This window comes from Leiobunum rupestre, chromosome 5, assembly GCF_980474605.1.
Source record: "Leiobunum rupestre chromosome 5, qqLeiRupe1.1.hap1, whole genome shotgun sequence".
Lineage (NCBI taxonomy): Eukaryota > Metazoa > Arthropoda > Arachnida > Opiliones > Sclerosomatidae > Leiobunum > Leiobunum rupestre.
The window spans coordinates 29,244,558-29,270,582 of record NC_143388.1 but is presented as its reverse complement, the minus strand read 5'-3'; the positions used below and the strand labels follow the sequence as shown (position 1 = coordinate 29,270,582).

At 37.2% G+C, this 26,025-nt stretch overlaps 2 protein-coding genes across 2 annotated transcripts in view; one reads left to right on the top strand and one right to left on the bottom strand.

Annotated features, from left to right (window-relative positions):
- LOC149944070 (synaptotagmin-15-like) overlaps window positions 1–16,313 on the top strand; it is a 145,149-nt gene extending 128,836 nt beyond the window's left edge. The window contains exons 5-9 of the mRNA XM_090175984.1: window positions 7,672–7,765; window positions 8,438–8,608; window positions 10,381–10,501; window positions 13,975–14,157; window positions 15,617–16,313. Of these exons, the coding sequence (XP_090032110.1) occupies window positions 7,672–7,765; window positions 8,438–8,608; window positions 10,381–10,501; window positions 13,975–14,157; window positions 15,617–15,744 (697 nt within the window). The 3' untranslated portion in view covers window positions 15,745–16,313. The remainder of the gene's footprint in view (window positions 1–7,671; window positions 7,766–8,437; window positions 8,609–10,380; window positions 10,502–13,974; window positions 14,158–15,616) is intronic.
- A 3,090-nt stretch (window positions 16,314–19,403) lies between these two features.
- On the bottom strand, window positions 19,404–24,087 carry LOC149944069 (synaptotagmin-7-like). Its single transcript, XM_090175613.1, has 5 exons — window positions 23,451–24,087; window positions 23,126–23,384; window positions 22,014–22,344; window positions 21,805–21,952; window positions 19,404–21,342 (listed from the first exon to the last, which is right to left on the bottom strand). The coding sequence occupies exons 1-5, from the start codon at window positions 23,620–23,622 to the stop codon at window positions 21,023–21,025; spliced, it is 1,230 nt and encodes a 409-aa protein (XP_090031739.1). The 5' UTR covers window positions 23,623–24,087; the 3' UTR covers window positions 19,404–21,022.
- Between the last annotated feature and the right edge of the window lie 1,938 nt (window positions 24,088–26,025).

The window sequence follows — 26,025 nt, the reverse complement described above, 5'->3', positions numbered from 1 at the left end:
CCGAGAGAGAGAAATGAACACCGATTTTAAACACAATCCTAAGGATTTGTGTGTATTAGTCTCACGTACAGTGTAGCCGATGCCGATTCCGCCGTGTCGCGCATACCTCTTCAACGGTTAGGGCTAGAAGAGTCAATGATATTTCCTTCGAATGTACATACATCTCCATTGATAGCCTTCTTAAATTTTTCAAATCGGAGCCCGAGAAGTTGGGCATTTGCCCAATTTACTATTTTCGGTGGTTTCGCTTTATGTGGTAGATATTTTATTTAAAATTAAGTCCGATAACGTTAAAAAAATATTATTAGATAGGTAAGGATTCAGCGGACCTACAACTTCGGTTATATCAGTAAATATTAAATTTAAGTATAGTTTTCAGGGTAATTTACGGGACCCCAATTTTCGTGTGTTTATATTTTCGCCTAAAAATCTACATAACGTTCCTTAATTTAAGTCCGACTTTCATGACAAACTTGCATGACAAACTTAACACATTAGAAGGATTGTGTGTATTCTGACCGTCGTACGTCTTGTTCATTCTGAGATATTTTGGGGGAGAGGTAAGTTCCTCTTATTGCCGTTGGCGGCGTTAGAGTAGTATGGACAGAAGACGAACATCTTCGCCTATTCGCAGTCATGTCCAGGAGTTATCAGTTATCGTTTTAGATTTAACATGAAAGGTTTGACCGGAACGAACGAAAAGAATCCACCTAGAGGTCAGGAAAAGTTAAGACTTGTACCAAAGTGTAAACAAATTGTTTTCATTAAAACCAAATGTTTATAGTTTTAGACTTTGTTCAATTTAAATTAAGTACTTTTTAAATTCGTATAAAAACATCGATTTTTAAGCTAAATTAATCGGCAAAATTAGTTTTTAATGAAAAATCTCTCGAAACTTCAAAATAAACGAATCAAGATTTAGTATGCCACTGGTTTAAGGGGTTTTCCCCCGAGCTCTTCGGTTTCCCCTTCATAAAAACTTGTAGAGGTTAACGGTAATAGTTAGTGTAGGGAGCTGTTGGCTTGGCTCAAACGAAGGGCTTGCCACCACCCTCCTACGCGTTGTAACCCGGCCACCTGAATTAATGGCTTCAAAAGTCGCTTGATGACTTAGGCCTAAGGAGGTGCCTAGGGTATTAGCCTAGCTGATTAGTATTAGCCGTTAACTTAATCAGGGTTTGTGGAGAGATGGTTGATAGACTCCGATTTTTGTACTCTTTAATAGTCTTAGTCTGCGCCAGAAGGCGCAGCGAGCGCTATGTTTAGGGGCTCGTCATCAGCTCTCTGCTTTCGTCATATCAAGAAAGATTTTTTGCGTCTTCGACTCTACTCCATTGTATCAGTAGGCGATACTTTTTATAAATTTTACGAATTTGCGGGCGGTAAATATAGTTTTATGAACAATGATTTTTATCGGTGCTGTGCTTTCGTTTTTTAATTTAGTTGTCTTTAAATAGTGGTAAAATGACATCGGAAATTTCAAATAAGTTTTTTTTAAGTTTTCTTACATAACATTTTTCCATAAATTCAAATCAATATTCTAATTTAACTTTAAAAATATAATCTGTAAACTCGCAATTATAGCTACAAAACATCAGTGCGCTACTTTATTTCCAAAACCACGTATCTTTAAAAAAAAATGTGCAAAGATACGTGGTTTTGGAAATAAGATAGCGAATGAGCTTCACCGCTATACTTCTATGTGCTGCAGAGAAGTGGTCGACATTTCAAAGGGGCTACATAGCGATGACAGCGCCATCTATATTTTCCAATGGCGTCATCAAAGCTATACTATGGGGAAAAATCGGAGTCTATCAACCATCTCTCCACAAACCCTGACTTAATTAAAAGGGAAAAGGATGTACTTTGAACACGGAAATTTGTAAATTATGGAAAATATCAAAGTGACGTTGAAACATCTTCACTCCTTTAAGCAAAATATTCTTATTTATTCGTACATTTGGTTTATTTTGAGAAAATTCTTCGCAAAGCTTTGATTTCATATTTGGTATAAATATCGCCTTTGATCTAAAATTCCCAAAATATAACTTTTTTACTTTCACATCGAAATATATTTCTCGTTAGACTATTCAACGCCCTCTTTTGGGTAAATTGGCAGCCAGGATTTCGACTCTAATTACTTCCCTAACAAATACACTGCATATAGATATTAATTAATAAAGTCATAAGCCTATCATAAGGTCCCCATAAGTAAAGGTCTACCTTAGTGGCCCATGGTAATTGTCCTGGAGATAAGAAAATTCACGTACGACGATAAGGCAGTAGCGACATCTTTTTCAAAATTTCTACAACTAAAATATTTCAAAAGTCAAAATTTAGGCCATAGATTCCAACAGTAGACCGGTTTCGCCCTTTTGGGGCTCATCAGTACTGTATAGGGCACTCTGAATGTTTATTTACTAAAATATTATTTTACTTGGTAGAGCAGCCACGCTCGGATTGATAAATGTCACACAAAACGTGGCTAAATCTCGAATTTGAAAAATAATTAACTTCAGAAACAAAATTCTTATTTCTAATAGCCAGTTTTAGGTTCTGATGAATAATTTTCCAAAGATAAGGGTTGATTTTAAGTTTTAAAGCGATAAAATTGTAAATAAGCCTTGGCTACGGTGCTAAGGGCTCGCGGCGGAGATTTATCCCGCGTGGTTCTAAGTTTAAAAACGTTCGCGCACGGCTTGCGCGCATTCATCATGCATTTCGCGAAACTTATTTCAGAAATGCATAGTTGAGGACGTAGCCACTAGGACGTGCAGATTTTGAATACCTACCTTTTAATAACGGGTATGTGACCTTTGCTTATGGGGACCTTATGATAGGCTTATGATAAAGTATATTTTCCGATGAAATAGTATTGGAAAATCAATATATGACCGTCTTCATCTCGCCCTGCTTTTTCTTTCCAAACGTTAAGAAAACGGGATCCGGCGTAGGTACAGGTTTCATTTTAATGTCCAAGATTGATACTTATATTATAAACTTCTGCTTGTATTAACTTAAGGGCTTATCGTTTGATGTATCATTTCAAGCGAATAACATTAGCGAGGCGTAAATTTAGGTGATTTTTTTCGAACAGAAATTCCAATAGCTGACCTGTTTCTACCGGTTAGGGGCTCATCCGTACTGTGTAGGGGTTCTGGCCCAAACATTGGACATACTCGCTCTATCGATTTCAGAGATTTCGTAATGTTAAACGATGGGCAATATCAAAACCTCGCTGTAGCAATTTTGGGCAATTATTGGCACAGAAAATTGGGCATTAGATATCTCTGAAATGATACCAACCATAGATCCAACCCTTACTGTAGCAATAACAATTTGGACAAAATTTTGTGGTCCCTAAAAATTAGGCTGTGTTCAGTATCTCTCAACGAAGTATCTGAAAAATTATTCTTGTTGTACATTTTGTAAAATATCGTCTGTTGCGGCGTCTGCAGCTTGCTGCGACTTCATGTCTAGGAGTATTATATTCCTAGGTCATGTGAACGTTGAGCAGCGAAAAAACCTGCCTTTCAGCCGATGACTTCGTTTGCTCAACGGACGAACAACGTGATGTCAAAACCGGAAGTCAAAAAACGCGTTCAGTAAAAACCCATTGAGTCAGTGCTAAACTTTTTAGAGTTACTGAACACGTGAAACCGTTAAGAGTTAGAAATATGTAAATAATACATCAATAGGCGCATTGCAAAAGGAGCGAAATCCACCCGAGGTACCTTCCTATTTAATAATGTTTGAGGTAGATGGCGACACTATAAAGTTTATGAAAAATAAACTTTTTTTAAAAAGTTATTAATTAATTACTAAATTATAGTCCTTTAAATTCTTATTAAAAATATATACTTTTTGTAATTTAAATTAACAATTAATTTTTAACACTGTCCGCCATAGATGGCACTATAATACGATTTTAAACTATCTAATCAGGGAAGATAATTTTGTATTTTAAATCTCGACAAAACCGTTATCCACTAAAAACTGAAAACTATCAACCAATCGTTGAAAATCAAAATTATGACGTCATGCTGCTATCAGAGCGCCATCTACTAAAAAATAACGCCATCACCACGTTACCTCGGATGAATATTACCCCTTTAAAGTCGTCTTTTCCAGTTAAAAATTGTAAATCGATCTATACATATGAAATTGGTTATTTTAAGTCTCAAATATTACAGGTTTATAAATGCAGTAGCATTGACAAATTCATCTTCGACCGTGGCTAGCTCTATCGATCTTTGAGCGAAAGTAAAGGCAAACCTATCAAAGAGCCCTTACCGGCGCGGATTGGGGGGCCAGGTTATATATCGTCCATTTCGCAGCGGGCGAGTTTAGCCAGGCGTGGCATGGCGGATAAGCTTTCTTTGGACCGTCTAAGATGACCACTCACGCGCCTACGAGAGAGTTACTCTATAACGCTGGGTTTCATTTAAGCCCTACCGTGAAAACATAAGCGCTACGGAACGGCGGTAAATTTGCGTGGGCGCTGGATCTACCTGAGAGACCCGTTTCCCCGGGGACGGACCCCCGACGAACTTCGACTCGATATCTCAGAGGTCCCATCTATTCAATTTGGACCGTCTTACGTTTTATTTACGAATGTATTCAAAGTTCCAGGTCGTACCAAAATAGCTTCGACTGACAGGGCCGTGCAGAGGTATCCTGAGGCCCGGGGCAAACTTACTCGCGGGCCCCTTCGATTTCCCCCCCCTGCCCCCCCCCCTCTGCACGGCCCTGTCGACTGATACAAAATATTTAAAGGAGAACTGTCACCAAAACCAAAATTTAAGAGGTTTTTTTTAAAGAAAGATAGAAAATATATTAATAATTATGTCCCTGAAATTTTATAGTTATTGGAAAAGTATTTAAAAAGTTACGCTACTTTTTCCGCAACCTACATCAAACGGCTTAGTACCTACGTGCAGCGCCAAAAGAATGAAGCGGCAAAAATTTGAGAAAGCGCGGCGTGTAACATACAAGGAGACATCCCGAAGTGTAACCCACCGATTTTGTTCAAACTCGGGGGATTGGTAGACGTTCATGTATGATGAAAAATCCTAAAGGGAATTTATTCAATGGGCAACCGTTTTGCCATGTTGTTGTCAAAAACATTTTTCGTTGCCATGGCAAAACGGTTGCCCATTGAATAAATTCCCTTTAGGATTTTTCATGATACATGAAGGTCTACCAATCCCCCGAGTTTGAACAAAATCGGTGGGTTACACTTCGGGATGTCTCCTTGTTAGAACTTAATCTGTCAGATTTAAACCAATGTAGGAAATACATAATAAAAAATATAATTATAGGAACTGATAGAACCATTTCAGAATTATAGGAAAATATATAAATTATAGGATCACTGGGAACCACCGTGTTCACTTTGAAAAACAACATATCACGGACATTGGAGTAAACACAGTCCCCCAAATGTATTAAATATGTTTTGAATGTTAAGTTTAAATTTGAACCAATTTTCAATCATCTTGTACATTAACCTAAAAAGCTCACTATAATAACCCAAGAGGAATTTGGTGGAAAATGAGCGTTTTCTCAACCACCCTGTATTTTAAAAACCTTATATTAATCACCCAGTCGTTTAACATAACTAACCCACTAAGCATTAACAACCAAAGAGTAAGTCCCGTGAGCACGAATTATAACAAACGCGTAGTATCCAAATAGAAGACAATGTACACAATTCGTTGAGGTCCAAGTTAAAATATTAGGAGACAGATGGCACTCGTATTCTAAATTTTGATTGGTACGAAATTCAAATATCGCAATAGTGCGAATTGGCCAGAAATCTTATTTAAAATTAAAATTTCTTAATGCAACCGTAAATGTAGTTCGGAAATATAATTTTCAACAAAGACTGTCTTAATTTTAAAAACTTATGTAGATTTAAAGTCGAAAAGCGACAAAAAATACTAAAATGGGCAAATTACCAACTTGTGGGCCCCCTAACGCCAAAACTAATATTGGGGCTATATCATTAACCTTTCTTATACCTAATTTTTAAAAAGTCGTGTAATATTCGGCGGCTATACGGTACCTGATCTTAGTACACACAAGTTCCCTAGGGATTGTGTGCAAAAAATAGAAAACAACGTACTTATATCAAGAGACACGACTGTTTTTCGGGCAATAAAAATGGAAAGTCATTAGCAACCCTACAGGGACTCACCCCAGCTCGAGAGTATGTTGGTTCTTACTCCTTCAAATCATTAGGAGCAGAAATGGTTGTAGCTCAAAACGAGGACACCAACGGTGACAACACAGTTTCACAACGGTTACCCAGAGTGCTTGGAAATTTCACAAATATTATTTCTTTAACGTACGATGTAATTAAAATTCCCCCACTATTCAGAAAATTGAAAAACAATTTGGTTGATTTAAAAACTCCAATATTTAATTTAATAATTATTTAATTATTTTAAATTAATTATATTTAACGTCGGAAGACGGTACGCTAATAGCTAAATTAATATTTAAACTGTATTTGAGATGTCTAACGTATTTACTTATAATAATTGATGAATTTCGGCTAAGCTTACACAAATATATATATATATATATATTTGGTTTGTTTAGAGAAGAAACAATCGAAAATTTCTTATTAAATATCACTACAAACAGAAGTATTTATATTTGAAATAGTATTCATATCCCTATAATTCAAATGTTATTCGCTTGAATCATGTATCTACCCAGGTTCCCATTGATTTTGCAAAATACGATATGAAAAATCAACTAGTGAGAGGCTCTCTAACACTGTAACGAATCTGAGAAGAAACATGTTTCATTTATCACGGCCAACTTTGGTCTCGCGCTAAAGCGGTCAACCCATTCGTTGAAGTTTCTATGTTAACCTACGAGCAAAGATATCTGTATGAGTTGAGCGCCCCTAGCGGAATATTATTTTTAAAATAGTTGTTGCATTGAAGCCAATATAAAGTAGGTCGTGCATTTATGGTTATTGGTCTTAGATAAATATTACTAAAAGCAAAAGTAGCATAAGACCCAAAAGTGTGTCAGCTGTACCTTCGCGCCTATTAAAATGTCTAGTGAGACCTAGTCACACTATAGACTACATAACCTACTAGTTGGAATAGTACTAGCAACATTATATTTAGTCTATAGTCTGGTGCGATTATCTCTCTTCGATTTACTCGCCCGTAGACATACGTTCTAAAACGCCTCACTCGGCGGCGCTGTAGTACCTCGATTTTGATGACGCTTTTTCCGACCCCCCTTCGTTTCCCTGTTTTACTTTGCGACAAACTCTCATTAACTACTATACCGTTCTGACACACTTTTGGGTCTTATGTTACTTTTGCTAAAAGTATGGTCTTATATTTCTTTGGATTAGTGTAAATTAATTCTAACGTCAAAATGAATACTGAACTAGTAAGAGATATATTATGTAATTCTACTACGGCAACGGCTAGTTCGATTTAAATATTTTCCTAGAATATCAAGGGTTAACGAAATGTAAAAACCTGGAGGCATTTAAGCTCAGGTTATTTAAAAATTGGAATTCCCCGACCCCAGAATTGATCGATTGGAAGTTTGAAATCGTTTTACGGTGGAGAACGCTAGTTTATTTTGCGTATACCCCTTCGCTAATGGCTTTCCCTCTCATTTTTTATATTCTAGACTGTCCCTGATTCCAGACGAAAGACGTTACTTACAGTCCAAGACTAAGAAGAAAAATTGCAACCCAAGATTCGACGAAACGTTTGTTTTTCAGGTACGCGTGAATCTCAGAGAAGAAATTTACTATTTAACGGCGTAGTTTACTCTGGGTCTTCACTGGAAGTGGGCTTCCTGCATGGCACATGTGTTACGAAAACAGCCAACCTAAGAGCTACCATTTTGGCAAAACATTGTTGGTCAAAATCCCTGAGAATGGAGAAAAGATTTCAACAAAATTGTTGGCTACACTAAGGATTTTGTTGGACCAGTTTTGAAAAATTTTGACCTAGACTTAGCTCCAAATATTTAAATTAATCATTTTCGTATCATCCTTTTGATTACGCAAAAATGATGATAACGATAATAATATTAATAAAATATAATAATAAATTAACATTGATTTGATATATTTTGTAGTAGAAATTAATTTTTAAAGATATGCAGTTCTTTCAAATATTAGATGGAGTTATTTTCAGAATTCCAATGTAATTATCTCTTAACTTTTTTGTTTTTAATTTGATTTGGTAATTTCCCAAGACACAGGGTCCAATAATTGCATGAGTTTTGTATTTCCTGTACAATAAGCTCATATTATTATTATTATTATAATACCAGCAATTTTCTTCGCCGGTTAACGCGTGAAATGTCAACGTTTAGTTGGCTCGTGTGAATATGCCTTTAGAGTGAAAAGAACACCTTTAAATTCTCGAAATTTGTGTCTTGCTAGATCCCAGTGAAAGCGATGGAGGAGCGCACCTTGAAGTTTTCGGTGTACGACAACGACCGCGGAAAGCGACACAACATTATCGGACACGCCCTCTTCACCCTCAAAGACCTGGACTTGACCTCCAACGAAAGTATCGAGATCTGGAGGGATTTGGAATCAGAAGTGCAAGAAGTAAACTTCACTACGAAAATAAGGGATCTATGCGCGTTTGGAAATATGCCATACGAGGCGTTAGCCACTTCCTACGCTTTTATATTTTGTTCAGTTTCTGCGTAATATCGAGACTATAGTTTATGAAAAATACCATTTATCGGTAATTAGAAAAATCACACAAATATTTAAAAAAAAAACGTTTTCCAGGTATATCGCCGACAAGGGTAGCAATAGATTACACGTATATGAAACTGATAATTGTGAGTACAACCTTTGTATGGCCATACACAGATAATAGTTTTGAAATTGAGCACCCTTATCAATAAAATGTCACCTGCCATATTTAAAGCAAGTGTCGGCTGGACGTGAAGTAGCTATTTTTTCAACAGATGTCGCTAGCGTCGAAATCAAAACAAGATGCCTAAGGCCCTAAGCTACATTTTGACCCGAAAGGCGGGACATAAAAGTACCCCTCACGTTGATTGGCTCGTTTGTAAATTTGAAAATAACTAGTAATTTTTAACAATATTTTATATGGGATATATAATTTAGATTAAAGTCCACTAAATAGAGTATATGTTGTCTAATTAAAATACTCTACAATAGTTCTCTGAAGACTTTATCGTTTCGCTATTTTTAATTTTAGCTTCCTTTGCCATTAATAGATGGCACCACGCTCTCCAGTTAAGTCGGTTTTTTCGAAGAATCCGATAGATTAATTGCCATCTCTAATAACAAAGGCCTTATTATAATACAGGTGGCAGTGATAGAGCCGACAGTTGCTTTAAAACTCCAGTACACTCCACAAAATATTTAATGTTTATGTTTTGTGATGAAAAAGCGGATTAACGTTTACATCGATGTGTGAGGCTGGTACTAATATCGAATTATTTTTCTAATATCGGTATCGGCCAATATCGGCTTAAAGCAAAGCCGATATTCGCCGATACCGGTATTAGAAAAACATTTTCCGGAAATCATTTAAAAATAAGAAAATTATCGATTAACTAATGATAATATTTTATTTGATTGCCACGCCACGGACGCCAGACTTCAGAAGCTAGATCATACCTTTTTTTAGACAGGGGGGTTACGAGTGTAAAGAAATAAAAAACAACGAAATTCGATTTGTGAAAGAAAATATGTATCACGTAAAATGAAAAGAAACATAGTGGGATATGTTACTTCAAACTTTTTTCATTCAAAATTATAATAAAATGGTATGACAGTGTACTGAACCGTCTTTTACAATGATTTTATCATATACACTACTGTTATGATAGATAACTTTGTGAATATTGGCCGATATTATCGGCCACGAATAGCCCATGTATCGGCTGTACCAAAAGTAGCAAAAGACCTAAAAGTGTGTCAGCTGTACCTTCGCGCCTTTAAAATTTCTAGTGAGACCTAGTCACACTATAGACTACATAACCTACTAGTTGGAATAGTACTAGCAACATTATATTAAGTCTATAGTCTGGCGCGATTATCTCTCTTCGATTTACTCGCCCGTAGACATACGTTCTAAAACGCCTCACTCGGCGGCGCTGGAGTACCTCGATTTTGATGACGTATTTTCCGACCCCCTCTTCGTTTGCCTGTTTTACTTTGCGACAAACTCTCATTAACTACTATACCGTTCTGACACACTTTTGGGTCTTATGCTACTTTTGGCTGTACCCATATCGGTGCATCTCATTACCAATATACTTCACATAGATCTCTTATATCGTTAACTATACATCATTGACTGATATCTCTTTGCTGATATGATTTTATCATTCTAGACCACTTCTGATGTTGGAGAGATACTGGTCAGTTTGTGCTACAATCAAAACCTGGAAAGGCTGACCGTCACCGTGTTCGAAGGAAAACACTTCCGATTCCCTGACAATACGCCCCCGCTTGGTAATCACACACTCATTTTCTTATTCAATCAATTTCATCATAGCTGGCTAAAGCACGATATTTACACTGACAGTTTTAACAGTCCTCTAACCGGGGTAGATTCAGATCTCTAAACCAATTCACAAAGCGAAGCCCTTAGATTGTAGAGCTTTATTTATATTGGAGGCCATTTAAACCTTTTGAAGAGAATACCTACTCACCGTTTTATTACAATAAACTTTTATTATCGTCGGCTATACGGTTTCTGCGTGCAATTTTGAAATTTATTTTTAGCCTTTAAAAATAATTTATGGCTACGGTCAGTAACTCTCAACGAAGTATCTGAAAAATTATTTTCGTTGAGACCGTTGTTAACGTGACGTAGGAACGGTAGGATCCAGTGTTGGAAATAAGGCGGTGGCGTCGGTCAAAGACCAGTTTATTTTGGGCTATGACCAGTAAATTAAATGGAATCTGGGGGGCTCACTGGTCATAATGGCCAGTTTATTTTTAATTTAAAGTATAATTATATACCGAAAAGAGAAAATGATAAAGCGTTGCGCTCTCAGCTTCTCACAGCCAATGAAATTGCGGATTTTGACTTATTTCTACTCCTAAATCGAACGTATTTCCTGGCATCTGGCAGTAATGCAATTCGACGTTCTTCTGCAGCTACAATCAGTCAGATTCGTCGAGCTAACTGCGAAACATCTAGATCAACCATTAAGAAAATGTTTAAGAAACATAAGCAGAGAAGACATTTATGCCTATCCTGCAATTTCTTTACGGCTTTTAGAAACAAAAAGAAAGTCAGAAAGGAGTAAAACTGTTTTTATTCGAAGGACTAGAAAATGATGTAAAACTGTAAATACGGATAAGTTTTTATTTGAAGGACTAGAAGGTGATGTAAAACTGTAAATACGGAAAAGTTTTTATTCGAAGAACAAGAATATAATGAAATATTTTTAAAAGTTCCTTAAGAAATGTAATAAATATCAAAGCTCTTTGGTTTGTGATATATAAAACTCATTATGGTTCCTAATCGCTATTAACAATTCACTTTCAAAGGTAAAATAAAAGGGGGGAGATAAGGGGAGAGTTTCGTTTGGCCGACCACAAAATACACGTTACGCCGACTGTCCATTTGGCCGACTGCACATTTGTCCGACTGAGAAGTCGGTCATATGGACAGTCGGCCAAATGGACTACTCATTTGACCGACTGAACATTTGTCCGACTGTCCATTTGGCCGACTGAGAATTCGGCCAAATGGACAGTGCATTAGACCGACTGCTCATTTTTCCGACTACTCATTTAGCCGACTGCTCGTTTGGCCGACTGCTCGTTTGGCCGACTGCTCGTTTGGCCGACTACTCGTTTGGCCGACTACTCGTTTGGCCGACTACTCGTTTGGCCGACTACTCGTTTGGCCGACTACTCGTTTGGCCGACTACTCATTTCGCCGACTGCTCATATGTCATTTAGACGATACTAGGTGCGTTTGGCTAGGTACTGTCCTCTAGGTCGCGTTTTAGAAAGCCCAGCTTGGTTATAAAGAGCGGGGCTGGGGGGGCGCCGGTCCGGCGCCAATACTTAGAATACATTGCCCGTTCTATAAGTCAACCTAACACTAAATACATAGATAAGGACAGGCTATAGTATAAGAGTCAGTGAAATGAGGAGTCGGCCAAATGCGGAGTCGGCCAAATGCACCCCACCCGAGATAAGTGGGGCAGAAAAGAGAGGTCATGACCAGTAAATTATTTTTTTCAGTAGGGGGTATTGTGGTCATATTGACCAGTACTTTTAAAAAGCTTATTTCCAACACTGGTAGGATCTTGTTGGGCGCTTTTTACGATTGTTATAAATTTTGTAAAATATCGTCTGTTGCGGCGTCTGCAACTAGCCTTACTCCGTGCTGCGACGTCACGTGACTGTTAAGTAACGGAAAAACCTGCTCGAAAAACGATGACTTTGTTGCTCAACGTGACGTCCAAACTGGAAGTCAAAAAACCCGTTCAGTAAAAAAACCGCTGACCGTTGAGCTCAGTGCTGAGCTTTTTTAGAGTCACTGAACGCAGCCAAGGTCTGCTCTTTCGGTAATAGACAGGCTTGGAAATAAGCGGTAGTCACTGGGTCAAAGACCAGTTTATTAATTGCTCGGACCAGTTTTTTTATTCAAAAGCTAGGGGTTCATTAGTCCAGTGTCCAGTTTATTAATTCAAAATTATCTACCGTATTATTAACCAACTGGTCTACGTGACCACTTAAATAATTCAAGAGTTGGGAGTCACTGGCCAAATAGACCAGTTTAAAAATAAACCTTATTTCCAAGCCTGGTAATAGAAACATTATATAACAAGCAGACGACGGGTCAAAGCTCAAAGGATTAAAAATCCCCGCGCCAGTGACGTTATGGAATAGCGTAATTTCATTGATTGTACATCCGAAAAACGTTTCGTGTCACTCGTGTGGTCCTAGTCCCCCCAAAAGTGTACCAACGTTTACTTTCAATTAGTTGTACAAATTTAGTGTCCAAACTAATTGACCTTTAAAAGTTGGAGTCTGAACCAGGGTTGGACATAAGGCACTAGTCACGGCATTTGACTACTAAAATTAAATTCATCATTCATCAATCCTATTTTATTTTTAAAAAAATGTGATCGGTCAAAGTCATGTAACTCAAGTGATAATAAACTAATATTTTAATTCTGACGGATAAAGCAAAATGTTGGCTGTCCTTATTGTTTTTATACCCCCATTTTTACCACCAATAGTCAGAGTGACTACGAAAAAAATTTAGATAGGATGCTCACTAGCAGCGTTGCCATACGTACTATTATGGTACAAATACCATAATTTTGCATCATATTATAAATTATACTATTATTTTGAGAGCGTACTATATCGTACCAAAATGTACCATATTTCCAACCTATTGTACTATAATGGTACTATTTTTATATTTACGTTGTTTCTACTACTAAAATAATAAGAATTTCTTATTAACTAGACATAAGATCGTCGCCTGAAAGGCAAAACCACGTAACTCTATACTAATTAAAAGTATAGTTTAAGTTACGTAGCTTTTGCTTTCAGGCGACGAAATTATTAAGTCCACGTTCAAGTGTTGCCAGATCACTCGATAGTCCATACTATAGAAATCAGAATTTCTAATCGGCGCGCGCGGCAAAATGTCAAAAATCGTTCTAATTATTTATTCCGATTTCTATGGTCGATACTGACTACATCCACTCCCCATAAAGAAACTGCACACGAGAACAGTTTTCTGCATGTTTTGCAACAAACACTTTAAATTAAAGTAATTTATACTTTTTTTATAATGGTACCATAATTTATATTGTTGTACTATAATGTTTTAGCCTTTGTACAATAATTCGGTCAGCTCACTAGTCAGGCTGACTACTTAAAAAAATATCCAACCCTAGCTGGTCTGAACGTCCCTTAATAAAATGCAAAACTTCCACTTCTAGACACATACGTGAAGGTGACCTTCATGCTGGAGAACAAAGCGGTGAAGAGCAAGAAGACTGCGGTGACGAAGAGACGGGTCGACCCCAAATACAACGAGTCCTTCAATTTCCGTGTCACTCCGGACGGAATCAACTCAGCCAGCGCCATTTTGCAAGTCATGGTCGTCAAGGCTAACGGAAAAGGTCAGCAAGTTACATAATAACGTCAACCGTTCTATACTTCTTCCTCAATGTATAACCGGGTACCCGACGACGAAATGGTTTATTGTTTCGATATGTTTAGACAATACTCTTTTTAACGCAATATTGTACGAAACCGAGTACCGGACGATGGTCACGATTTCATTACGTAAACCAGGGTCTCTCCAGATGGGCTAAGCGGGTAAAGCCTACAAAATAAATAAAAAATATAAATCGTTTATTTTTACTTCTTAATTACTGTAATACCAAATGCATTAGGGTAATAGTACTGTCCAAACACGATATTTTCGTCGTCGGGCACCCGGTACTTGACCGTGCTTCTAGAGCCACAATTTTTATCTGCTGTGGCTGGGGTGTCGAAAAACACTTTCTTGAAATCATGTATCAACCATTGAATTGGGAATAGTACCGATAGAATTACAGTTTCAATCTGCCTTCCGCGAAACAAATTTTTCAAATTGAGCACTCTATCATAATCATTTGTTGGTGGCGTCATCCGCTGTTAGCGGCGGGAACTATATCCTATGATAAAAATTGACAATAACTTTTTCCAATATTCCACCTTGAAAGTGATAGATGGCGCCACTGTTTAATGAAAGAATTTGTTTCGCGAAACCATCATGTCATTCTAGCGGTACTATAGACGGTAAAATAAATGGGGGTGGAATTTTAAACCGTCATTGCCACTTAAAAACTGGACACTAGCCAGGGAGGGAACACCGGATTGGTTGGTATTGGAGCATGCGCAGAGGCCAATTTTTAACTGTCGCCGAATAAAAAATATCTAAATCGTGATTCTTCGTAGAGCACGTGGCGCCATCTAAGTAAACTGACCGTTCTATTTCGGGAATAAAAGCTAGACAAAATGTGTGTTTAACTGTAAATTTACCTATAACTTTAATTCTTTAAATTAAAATACAAATTATTAATTGAGATCAATCGTAATAGACGTGAAAAACGGTTGAAATGACTTCAGTGACTATTAAAGTCGCGAAGCGGGGAGACTGGCAGCCATGCTGTCACGAAACTTTTCCCCTTTTTTCCTACCCCCAAATTCAAAAACCCCTCAGAGGCTGGGAAGCCGTTGGAATTTATTTTAGCGTCTATTCCCAATTCAATGGTATTGACCGTCACATCTATCATTAGTCGGTGGCGTCACCTATCCTTCAAAGACAATATATATTTTTAAATATCTTCTGCTTATACTCTGTTCACGCTAATGGTAGATTGCGCCACTAGCTTAAATTATTCTAACCGCTGACTTGCGGTAGATGACGCCACCGACTAATAAAACTGTTTCGGTTCGTATGTGTTTTCAAGAAAATGCCCCCAGCCATCAAATAAAAGTACTAGAAGTACTATATTCCCAACTCAATGGTAGAACCTGTTTATCATTAATTATTAATGATAACTAAAAAACGTACCTTTTTAATTATCGCAGACAAAGTCCTGGGTAGACTGGTGCTGGGCTCCTACATGTTCGCCCGAGGCAAAGCGAAGGACCACTGGAACGAAGTCGTGTCAGCCGGACATCGACAAATTCGTCATTGGCACAAACTGTCCTCGTAATAAAACGGAAGTCACTTACTTCGACGCACGCGCGAAAACAAAACCGGAGCTTGAAACAACCGCAAATTGGTTTCTAATTCTTGGACCGAATATAATTTCGAACTTCGGGCCAACAAATGCAAAATGTGTAAAAATGCGTAGTTATAAATTAACATACGGGTTCGAATTAGGCCCTCGAAACGATTCTTGTAAAACCTAAACCGAAATAATTGAAACGTTTCGATAAACAGAAATTCGCGGTAAAAATATCCTGTCAAAAATCGAGGTAAAAGTTTTAAAGCGAACGAAAGATGGCGCGACTGTTGCAACGGCGGTCCACGAAATAAGGATCCCTGCAGCTAGGAGAAAAGAAATCTCGAACTTTTAAAAAAGAAATGTCATATTGCAATACGAATATTTTTAGCCATTTTATTTTCATTTTCATGATAAACGTTATTAGTCTCTACCACTGTAGTAGAGGTATCACTTTGATGTTCCCTTATCATTAGGGTTTTACAATTAGCGTAAAAGCAAATGTTATATTATCATAGATAGCTGTAAAAATATAAATAAATCACAAAATAGCCCGATTAATTTTATTTTTCCCAGGTATCGGGCTTAACTTACGTTGTTAGTTTGAAACTAGTTTAGAAGATTTGTAAACGTAATTTAAGATATGTTCAACCTCGGAGATCGATAAAGAATTGTTTTTCGACTCTGTAGGCTCGGGTCAAATCAAAAGAATTGCTTTTGTATCTTAGAAACATTCAGATCAAGTCAAAAAGGGCTTTAACAATGGACATTATTCCTATTTCCCTCAAGCGGTGGTATTAACCGATTTCAAAATGACGTTTTTGCACGTGACAGGACCTTTACATTGTGAAGTATAGCAGGTTTATTTCCCTGCTTTTATTCCCTAACATGGCAGCGTATTTTCACGCGCAAAATTAATTTTAAGATCCACCAATTGAAAGCTTGTGAAAGGACAAAGCTGGAGCAGACGCTATTTCAACAGGGTTGCCACGCAGTTTTCCTTCAAACTTATTTATTTTTCCTCGAAAATGTATGGTAACACCATAGAAATCGGATAACAAACTAGAACGCTTAATCGAATGGCTGGCAGACCACCGATTAGATTCTTGGCTAAAACGACAGTAACACCATCTACACCGCGCGCACGAAGCTTTTTTTAACTAGTGATCAGGTCTACTATGTAAATAACGTAGGCACTGATGCAAATAACCATTTAGAGGTGTTGTTAAACATTAGTGGTCTTTTCCACTTTCTTTAACGGTTTTAGCTGTAAGTACAAACCAAGATGTAGTTTTCGGATTAATATTTTTCGAAAGGTAAATACAGCATTTCTTTGTTATTTTACGAGATGATAGATTATCTTTTGAATAATTGTTGTAACTTATCTTTATTTAATTTACTCAAAAACAGTGTTGCCACACAATTTTCAGTAGAAATATTATAAATTAAAACGCCATTGTGACTTGTCCCTTTATAAGCTTCCAAAAACCACCGCTCAACGGAAATAGGAATAACGTCCATTCCCTTCAGTCAGAAATCGACTGCAGCGACACCAAGTTTGTTTGAAATAAACTTCTGATTCCCGGTATTTTATTATAGTCCATACATCGAGTGAGTGGATGATTTGTTGGTAAAAAATAGGAAGTCACCATTTAGAAAGTTAGTATCTGATAGTACATGTTTTAGATCCAATAAAACTATAGTTAGAATCTTCTCTACCTAGCAATTTTGCCTTTTAGTTACAAATCCCATCGCCCTAGGGTTTTACCACCCAAGTTAAATCGTGTTAGTCAACTGAAGTCGGTATTAAAAGCAGATCAGAGTTGCAGGGACGTTTTTGTGTCTAGGAACCGTTACAAATCCCTCAGTAGAATTTTGAACTAATCAATATAGAGACGTTTCGGTGCCCCAGAATTTCTTTAGCAAACGCGAAATGTTATTGGAAACAATAGGCGTAATTCACTCTGAGCAAATGCCAATTAAGGTATCACAAGTTTCGGCCTTTTTTAAAAATCTGTAGATGCAAAATATACGAAATACCGTTTTTTTGTTAAATTGTCGCTCTTTGTGATACCTTCGCGCATGCACGGAGTGAGTGACACATTTTCTAGTCGAGAAGAAGTTATTTTAGGCACGGACATTTTATTACCAGGACGAGAGACTGTCTCGAACAAATGGCGCCTTAAATGTCTTAGTTTTCTCCGCATCATTTATTGCGCATTCAGAGCCAAAGGGAGTCGATGTAAGCAAACCGCGACGTTTGGAAATTAGGAAAATGAGCATTAGATCGTACCTACATGGTAAACGTCTCACTATTTAGGGAAAATCAAATGCGAATTTATAGTTGAATTAGGATTTAAGATTGATTCCTCAAATAAAAGAGTGTTAGCGCTCCTATTTAACCCTTGGCTCCGCCATTTTGTTTGTTTACATTGACTCCCCAGTAAGTTCAGCATTATAATAATTACAGAGCTGCCAGATTTTGGTACAAATAAGGAGAAATATTTTAACTTGGGCGACTCAAATAATTTTCCCGTCCCGGTAATAGATTGTCTATGTTTTAGGGGAGCAGAAACGTTTCTGTATTAATAAGCGAGTTGCAATAATATCTGACACATGCGCAGTTTGACGAAAAATCAGACGAGTATGGTTCTTTGAAAAGTACCACCCTAATAGTTATTTTTAAAGTCGATTGATGGCGGTGCGGTTATTGAAACTCACTTATTAGTCCAAAGTTACTACTAACATGGTGGGGCCAAAATTTCACAAACCTTCGAATACAGAATCTTGTAGAATGTGAGTATTTTACAAAATCACCACCTACAACCGCTGCTAGGTGAACCTGAATATAGTGAGTGGCAATGGTGGCGCCCATCTTTTGGCACGAAAAACGTCTACACCTACACCACCTTTCATATATTTAACGCCCCCGTGTGACAGTAATTGAAATTTATTTGTTTAAAAAAATTAGGTCAGAAGTAAAATGTTTCATTAAAAGTCTATAATGAAAAATTTTGGTGATGCAAAAAATTATAATTAGAATTCTGCATATTATAACGGAATTTAAAATTTCATTTTTTCTCTAGTTGTAATATTTATTACAATTTGCTACGTGAGATGTCACCACTGCGGCGAAAGAACAGCGATAGTTTTAAAACGACTGTGTATTTGTTGATAAAAGTATTTTCAGAGAAGAAAATGAGATTTTGCAATTGGTATCATGACATTTACCGCCCCCCCCCTCCTCTACACTGTCGAATTAAGTGTTTTTTATTTTTTTTTAAACATTATTTCAAGTCAAAAAGTAAGGTCTGAATTTTTTTAGGGGCCCCAAATTCTACTTTGCACAGGGTCCCCAATAAAGTTAATCCAGCCCTGATGATATCGGAATTGATCCAATAAAATTTTGCATTTTCAACCTATTTTCCAGAGACTGGGAAATTTAAATGAATATTTGGCACTTGATCGATGGCGTAGTTATTTTGAGATTGAAGTAAATTACCATATTTTTCGGTGATTTCTATTAATTCCCATGAGATCCATTGATTTGAACAACTGATTATATAAAGGACCACTGGTACATGGCCAGATTTAGTCATGGTTTTTATGGACTACAGCGTAGGGCAGTCAAAAAATAAATACAACCATTTAAATTAAAAATTTAATAATTTTTTTTCATTTACCCTGCAAAATGCATCTGATACATGTAAGCTTGGATAGGCCCCAAACAGTGTTAGTCTAGGGTCTGCAAAGTTAACGGTGCACCCCTGCACATTTGAATTTAACTAGTTTCCCGCACTAGGGCTGGAAAAATTCCAGAATATTATATAAAATATTGGGAAATTACTTCTCAGACCTCCAGTCGAAAAAACATTCCCACTGAAAATTATCACATTGTATGATTTTTTTCGCGAAGCAAGTCAAAGGAACAAACATTGTCATGTACCGGAAGAACATGGATTGTAAATATAATAAATGTTCACAGTTGAATTTTGACTAATTTGAAAAGTATATTTACATAATTATATACAATTTAACAATATCAGGTTAAAGATAGCAATAAATTAGAATAAAGAATGGTTTTAAATACCAATATTTTATTTTAATAGTTAACATTTCGACACAGCAGGTACTACTCCTACTCTGTTGAAATGTTCAGTAAAATTAGACGATAATTTCACACTTATATATCAAGATAGGTCTTTTTCAATTACCATGTGATTTCATAATAATTCAATGATAAATAATATTACTCCAACTATTCTGAAGATAGCGCTACGCAACATTAGGGAGCTCGCTCGCTTCTATCAACACGTGGCAGCGAGCGTGCGTCGCGCGCCGTTATTAAATAAAAGCGTGTCAACTTAAATGCATTTTTTTTTGGAAATGCCAGTCAAAAACTGCATTCACCAACAAGATTGGGCAAGATTTTGACTTATATAAATTAGCTTCAAGAGATATTTAAACGGTGCTTACCCTAAATATTAAAATCTTTATAAAGTCTATGGTGAGATCTTACTCTGATTTACTAACCAAATAGAACCGTTCAGTTACGACCTTCGACGAATCGCACGATATTTAAGAGATATTTAAACAGTGCTTCCCCTAAATAGTAAAATCTTTAAAGTCTATGGTTGAGATCTTACTCTGATTTACTAACCAAATAGAACCGTTCAGTTACGCACCACGCGAGTTAAAATTTGTTTCAGAATTGGACAGTAAATTAATCTGGCGTTTACTTGGTAGTATACGTAAGATTAGTTTAACAAATCTAGGAATATGAAAACTTGGTACCCTGGAATAGAAAAGTGTATGCCCCCACTACGGGCTCCTCTCTCTCTCTACGGCAACGCAGTGTGAGCCAGATTCGCGGACATACGAGTTTAGCGCTACCTTTTCTACATGTTTAAAAAAATTCGTCTGCTAGTTTTCGAATATAAAAATTCCGTTGCTTTGAAGGTTGCAGAATTTTCCTTGCTTGCTTTTCAATTTGCATATTGCACCTATTTTGTTAAGGAAATAAACTAAATGTTCCTTGTCTATTCCTACTAAAAACACGAGACTAGAAATACGCGAACAGAAAAACTAGCAGACGAAAAGCCGATTAAAAGTGTAAAAGTTCTACGATAGATGGCGATACTTGTTATGTCCGTGAATTTTTTACTGCCCCGCCTAAAACGGGAGACGACCACTCCAGGTTAGCTTGAATCCTCCTAGAACAAATGTTGTTGAATGTCTTGGATTCAATAAAATCCCGAAATGCACGTTAAAGATAAAGTGTCCTCCACTTCAGAGCCGGCTTTCTTTCGTTCACCATTTCACCCCAGTGAGTCAATTGCTCCTGACCTTGAGAGCCGCTGTAAGGTCCCGAAACCACCCTCCCGATGACGGCGTCCTGTTTCAAATGTCCCTTGGCCAGAACAGTTACTACGACGCTGGTGTCTTCCAAATACTGTTGAGGAACGATGAAATGGTACGACTGATTGTAGACGGGAATTGGGCTATGAGACACCGTCGCCGTCCTCTCGGTCTTCACCTTCTCGCCGCTGCACATCAGGGTTATCTTGACGTACGTCTGGTAATTTTCTGTTTTCAAAAGTAAGATGATATCAATATAATCGTGTAATTTTGTATCTCAATGTGGAAAACCAATTCTTAGAATATTTAAATATTGAACCTTTAATAATTAATCAATTTAACAAAGCGGTACCCAAATGGGCGATCTTTAGTTAATGGAGATTCCGACCTTCAAAATGACGATCTCGACCTTCAAAATGTTTATCTCGAAAAAATACTAAAATACCTACTATAAACAAGGCTACTTCGATCGTGTCACTTTCAAAATGGTGCTCTCGATCTTCAAGATGGCACCATTGTTTTAAATTTATAACAGCGAGACATTCATGGACAATGTATTAATTCGTCTTGAAAGCTCAAATTATTGTAGGTCTTTCTACATCCTAATATAGTGTTTAATACATTGCCTCATTCGTGTCTCTCTTATAACTTTTCAATTAAGAATCGTTAATTGCGCAAGAAAGGTCTTACCAGTTTTAACAGCCATAGGAAGTTTCAGAGGATTCAAGGCGGTTTGATCCAACCTAAGGTTAGTAGCTCTATAGAGAGTTATAGTCAGTCTGTCCCGCTCAGGGAGGTAAAACAGAGACAGCAAAATTCGACCCAAGTTTGAAATTGGCTTCAAAAATATGATAGAATGTTATTCACACGATTATGTTCAGGACTCTAACCAATTTTACCAAAGACATGGGTTGAAGCGGAAGCGTATAGCGTTTCTTCTCGGACCATTTGGCCTCGGCCAAGGGTAAGAGAACGTGTCCAACGGCATCATGTCGTCCTTGTCGCTCATAATCAAGGAGGGAAAGACGCAAAACTCGCTTGGACAATAGTTTCTTTCGTTGAACTTGGAAGCTAAACTCTTCTTGGAAATTGGGACAGCTGGCGTTCTTAATCGTCCGAGACAGTCGATTCGTTTTGGACGGTAGAAGACAAACTTTGACGAAACTGTCGAAAGATTTCTTGTTCTTCCTAACAGGAAGGTCCATCGCACGCTCCAAGAAGACAATCAATCTGTGAAAATATTTATTTAGTTTGTGTACTTCTATAGAGTACTTTCGCCGTTGTAATATAACCAGAATACAGGCAGACGTCTGTAACCTGATAAGCAAACATTTATGACTAAACATCATGGGACACCAGACACCGGACAAAAGTACTCGTGCTAGTCTAATAGATGTTTCTATAATATAAAGTTAATAAAAAGTACAAAAAATAGAATATGTTGCTCTTACGTCACAAAGGACGCAGTAGCGTAGCTCAGCGGTTCCCAAAAGGTGTTCCGCGGAACCCTGGGGTTCCGTAAAAGGGTCACAGGGGTTCCGAGAATTCGCAGCGCGGCCATCTTTGTTTGTGTCAAGGGTTTAAAATGAGTAAAAAAAATGAGTTGGGGTTCCGCCAAAATTAGGTGGATAATTTAGGGTTCCATAGCAAAATAAAATTGTGAACCGCTGGCGTAGCTGATGGTCCGCAGGGCCCGCGGCGTGGGGAGCGAGCTTCGGGGGGCCCTGCTCACCATAAAAAAAAAGGGGGGCCCCATTGAGATTTTTGCAGGGGGCCTCCGAGTTCTCAGCTACACCACTGAAAGCACGGCTTCATTAGTATATTCTTCGCACGCGTGATTTGCACTGGCGCTAAAAAAACCTATATTCCTCTGGCGACTGTAACGCGCGCTCGTAGACTTGCAAAAGTAAGAGGCTGTGACGTAAGAAGCCACATATTCTATTTTTTACTTTTTATTCATTTTATTTTATAGAAACATCTTTTGAGTAATTATATTCCAACGTTTTATTACTTGCAATCTTTTTCGTCAAGTGAAATGGTGAAAAGTAATTGTCCGGATGTCGGTTCCCTCTCGACGAAATTCGTTCCGTTATCCTCGGGGATGGCGTCGATCATTTCTTCCTGGCTAGTGTCCCCTTCCTGTAAGGTCTCCAAGACACTAGCAACGTCGCCAAACATGTGATACCCGTAGTTCGAAGACCCATCAGAGACGATAGATGAATTGGAAGCTTTCCTTTCTTCGGTAAAAAATTCCTCAGTATCCAGAGAATCTTAAACAGATCATAGAAATCAATTTAAAAACATTTCAACATAAATGAAACCCAATCCCATTGTACTTTGCGTTTTGAAAGAAGGTCTTCTGGACTTCGGTACGATGAACTCTCGAATCTGTATATCTTCAGACAGTCTACCTTTACGTTTACCCCTTTCATTCATCTCAGTCCACGTCAGCGGTGTTTTGTCAGATGGACAATTCTTGCAACAACAACTACAGCACCACATGGTCATTCGACCTTATATACGTAATACGTCAAGAAGGCTAACCTGTCTTTACCAAAAGTTACGGGCACAAACAATTCGCAAAATTCATTCAATTACAACTGCAGAAGTCGTAAACCACCAGCTACGTCAAACGATCAGCGAGGTTTGATTTTCCATAACGAATTTTAGTAGGCAAATCAAGGTTTTAGTTTGATATTGCGTAAGTGCATTGACGTAAATTGCTCTAACGGCGCAGTAGAATCAAATAACACGTGTTACCTTAACGTTCATGGTGAAAATACTTTCTATTTCCTTTATAAACTGCGTCAATACTAACCCCGAAATGCGTAACGCGATACATTTCTATTATATTTTTGAAATTAATGGCAAAATCGGTTTAAAACAAAACAAAATCTGAGATTTATGTAGAGGTGACCTAGGCCGAGGCCTAGATATTTCTGCGGATTAAAACTAGACAATCGGTTTAGAAGATTTACGAGGTTTTACGAGTTGAAAGCCCTAGTTCCATAAACTAAGTCTTTGACAGATATTGGTGCGCGGATTTCAGTTGATATTTCAGTGAGGATCAATTGAATTAGAGGAATTAGAATTTTACAACAAACAATTCTCGAGTACAGTATCAAATATGATAATTTAGCAGATAATAAAATCTTTATCGCAACACCGGCTTACCACTGAACTTGTCAAAAAGATAAGCCAACGTCGCAGACTTAATATGATATTATCGCGACATAAAATACGCGTAATTTACAATATTAATATGGTAAAACATGGACGAAACTTCGGCAAGGACCGGGAGACGATACATTTCGGTTCTGCCACATGAACTTGACGCATGCGCCGTAAAGGAGATATGGTATTTATGGCGCCAAGTCATTTGTAATAATCTGACGGAGAGCTGTCTAGGCGTAATCTAACTCCCACCAATACCAACTATATAAAAGACACCTGTTTAAGTTTCCCCCGTGCTCGGATCAAAATTTTTCCCCAATGTATACCTTTACGCTCAAAATTCCATTAAAAGTATACGTAATTTTTACGAATAAATATCGTAATTCCTTATTCTTATTTACTTAAGTTTATTCTACAAGGACAATGTTGGCAAAATCACAGTATGATTAAATAAAAGCAATGACGTACGTACTATGGTGTGGGGTGGTCCAATTGACTTAAATTGAAGGGCGAGTTACTGTTAGTTGTAGTTAAAAAAAAAATTCCATTTTTGACATGACATACTCTAATTAAATGGGTTATGATAGGAACAACGTATATTTGCCTAGCTTCAAAAATATTGAGGCTAAATAAATTGATAAGATTACTATAAAAGATTTTAAACTCAGGAATTAGTAACGGGATAAAATTATATCTTTGTAATTACGTTTTGTTATTAACAAATGCTTAGAAAATAAGTCAGGGTTAATTATTTAGAGTAATTAATTAAGTAATTAGAGTGAAATAAGCGATCGTTCAAATAAACCGCGTATCTCGAACAATCAAGGACGCGAATGTCGCTTTAAACCGATCAAATGAGCTGGCGCCATCTACGTTTCAGAAGAAAAATTAATATGTATAATTTGTGTTCATCTACTATTTCAAGCAGACAAATATTGAAGGGGAATTCAAAAAGGGGGCTTTACAATGATAATGATGTACCAAAATTAAATTACTTTTAAGAGTTGAATGATCGAGTCATTGTGGTTTTCATTTTAAACATTATTGCATTTCCTGAACATCCATGGTGTGAAGGACCTGATACACCATCAAACAAACGATACTACCATAAGTTTATAATTATGTTTCGCATAAGTGTGTCAGTTCCATGTCTTCAGCGTGTTAAATGTTTACGAAGCCATTTCTAGAATGACCACACAATTTTGATGGACTTCACACTAAGTCATTAGGCCTAATATGTGGTCTTTGCTTGGTCGTCATAGTGAGCGCTGGTGCGTGCATGGCGTGTAGAACGGCCATATGAAAATTGGTTTTTAAGTTGCGTATTTTTCTCGCTAGAGGCGCTGATTTTTTTAGTATGACGGCAATTCTACACTTTAAAGACTCTAAGTAATAAGCGAGTTTTAATAAACGTACCGCCATCTATTGGTTTAAAAATAACTATTACAATGGTACTTTTTCATAACAAAGAGAGCTAAGCTGACGTGTTAGGTCACCGATGTCACGCTGAGGTATGACGTCAAAGTACCATCCTGGTCTATTTTTTCGTCAAACTACGCGTGTGTCAAATATTATTGAAACTCACTTATTGTTTCGCCAAAGTGACATACTTAAGAAAAATAATTATAGACTTGTGATACTACTTAAAATATTTGGTCAAATATAAGCAACATTTTTAATAAAAGGATTCAATTTAACTGCAAGGGGAAGGGGAATAAAAAAATGTATTTAAAAAAT

Excerpts from the sequence above, each read along its gene's own strand:
- LOC149944069 (XM_090175613.1), bottom strand. The coding sequence starts at position 23,622 with ATGACCATGTGGTGCTGTAGTTGTTGTTGCAAGAATTGTCCATCTGAC. Across the intron at positions 22,345-23,125 it reads CTTGACGAAAAAGATTGCAA|ATTGATTGTCTTCTTGGAGC; the intron begins GTAATAAAACGT and ends ATATTTTCACAG. Across the intron at positions 21,343-21,804 it reads TCCTATGGCTGTTAAAACTG|AAAATTACCAGACGTACGTC; the intron begins GTAAGACCTTTC and ends TTTTGAAAACAG.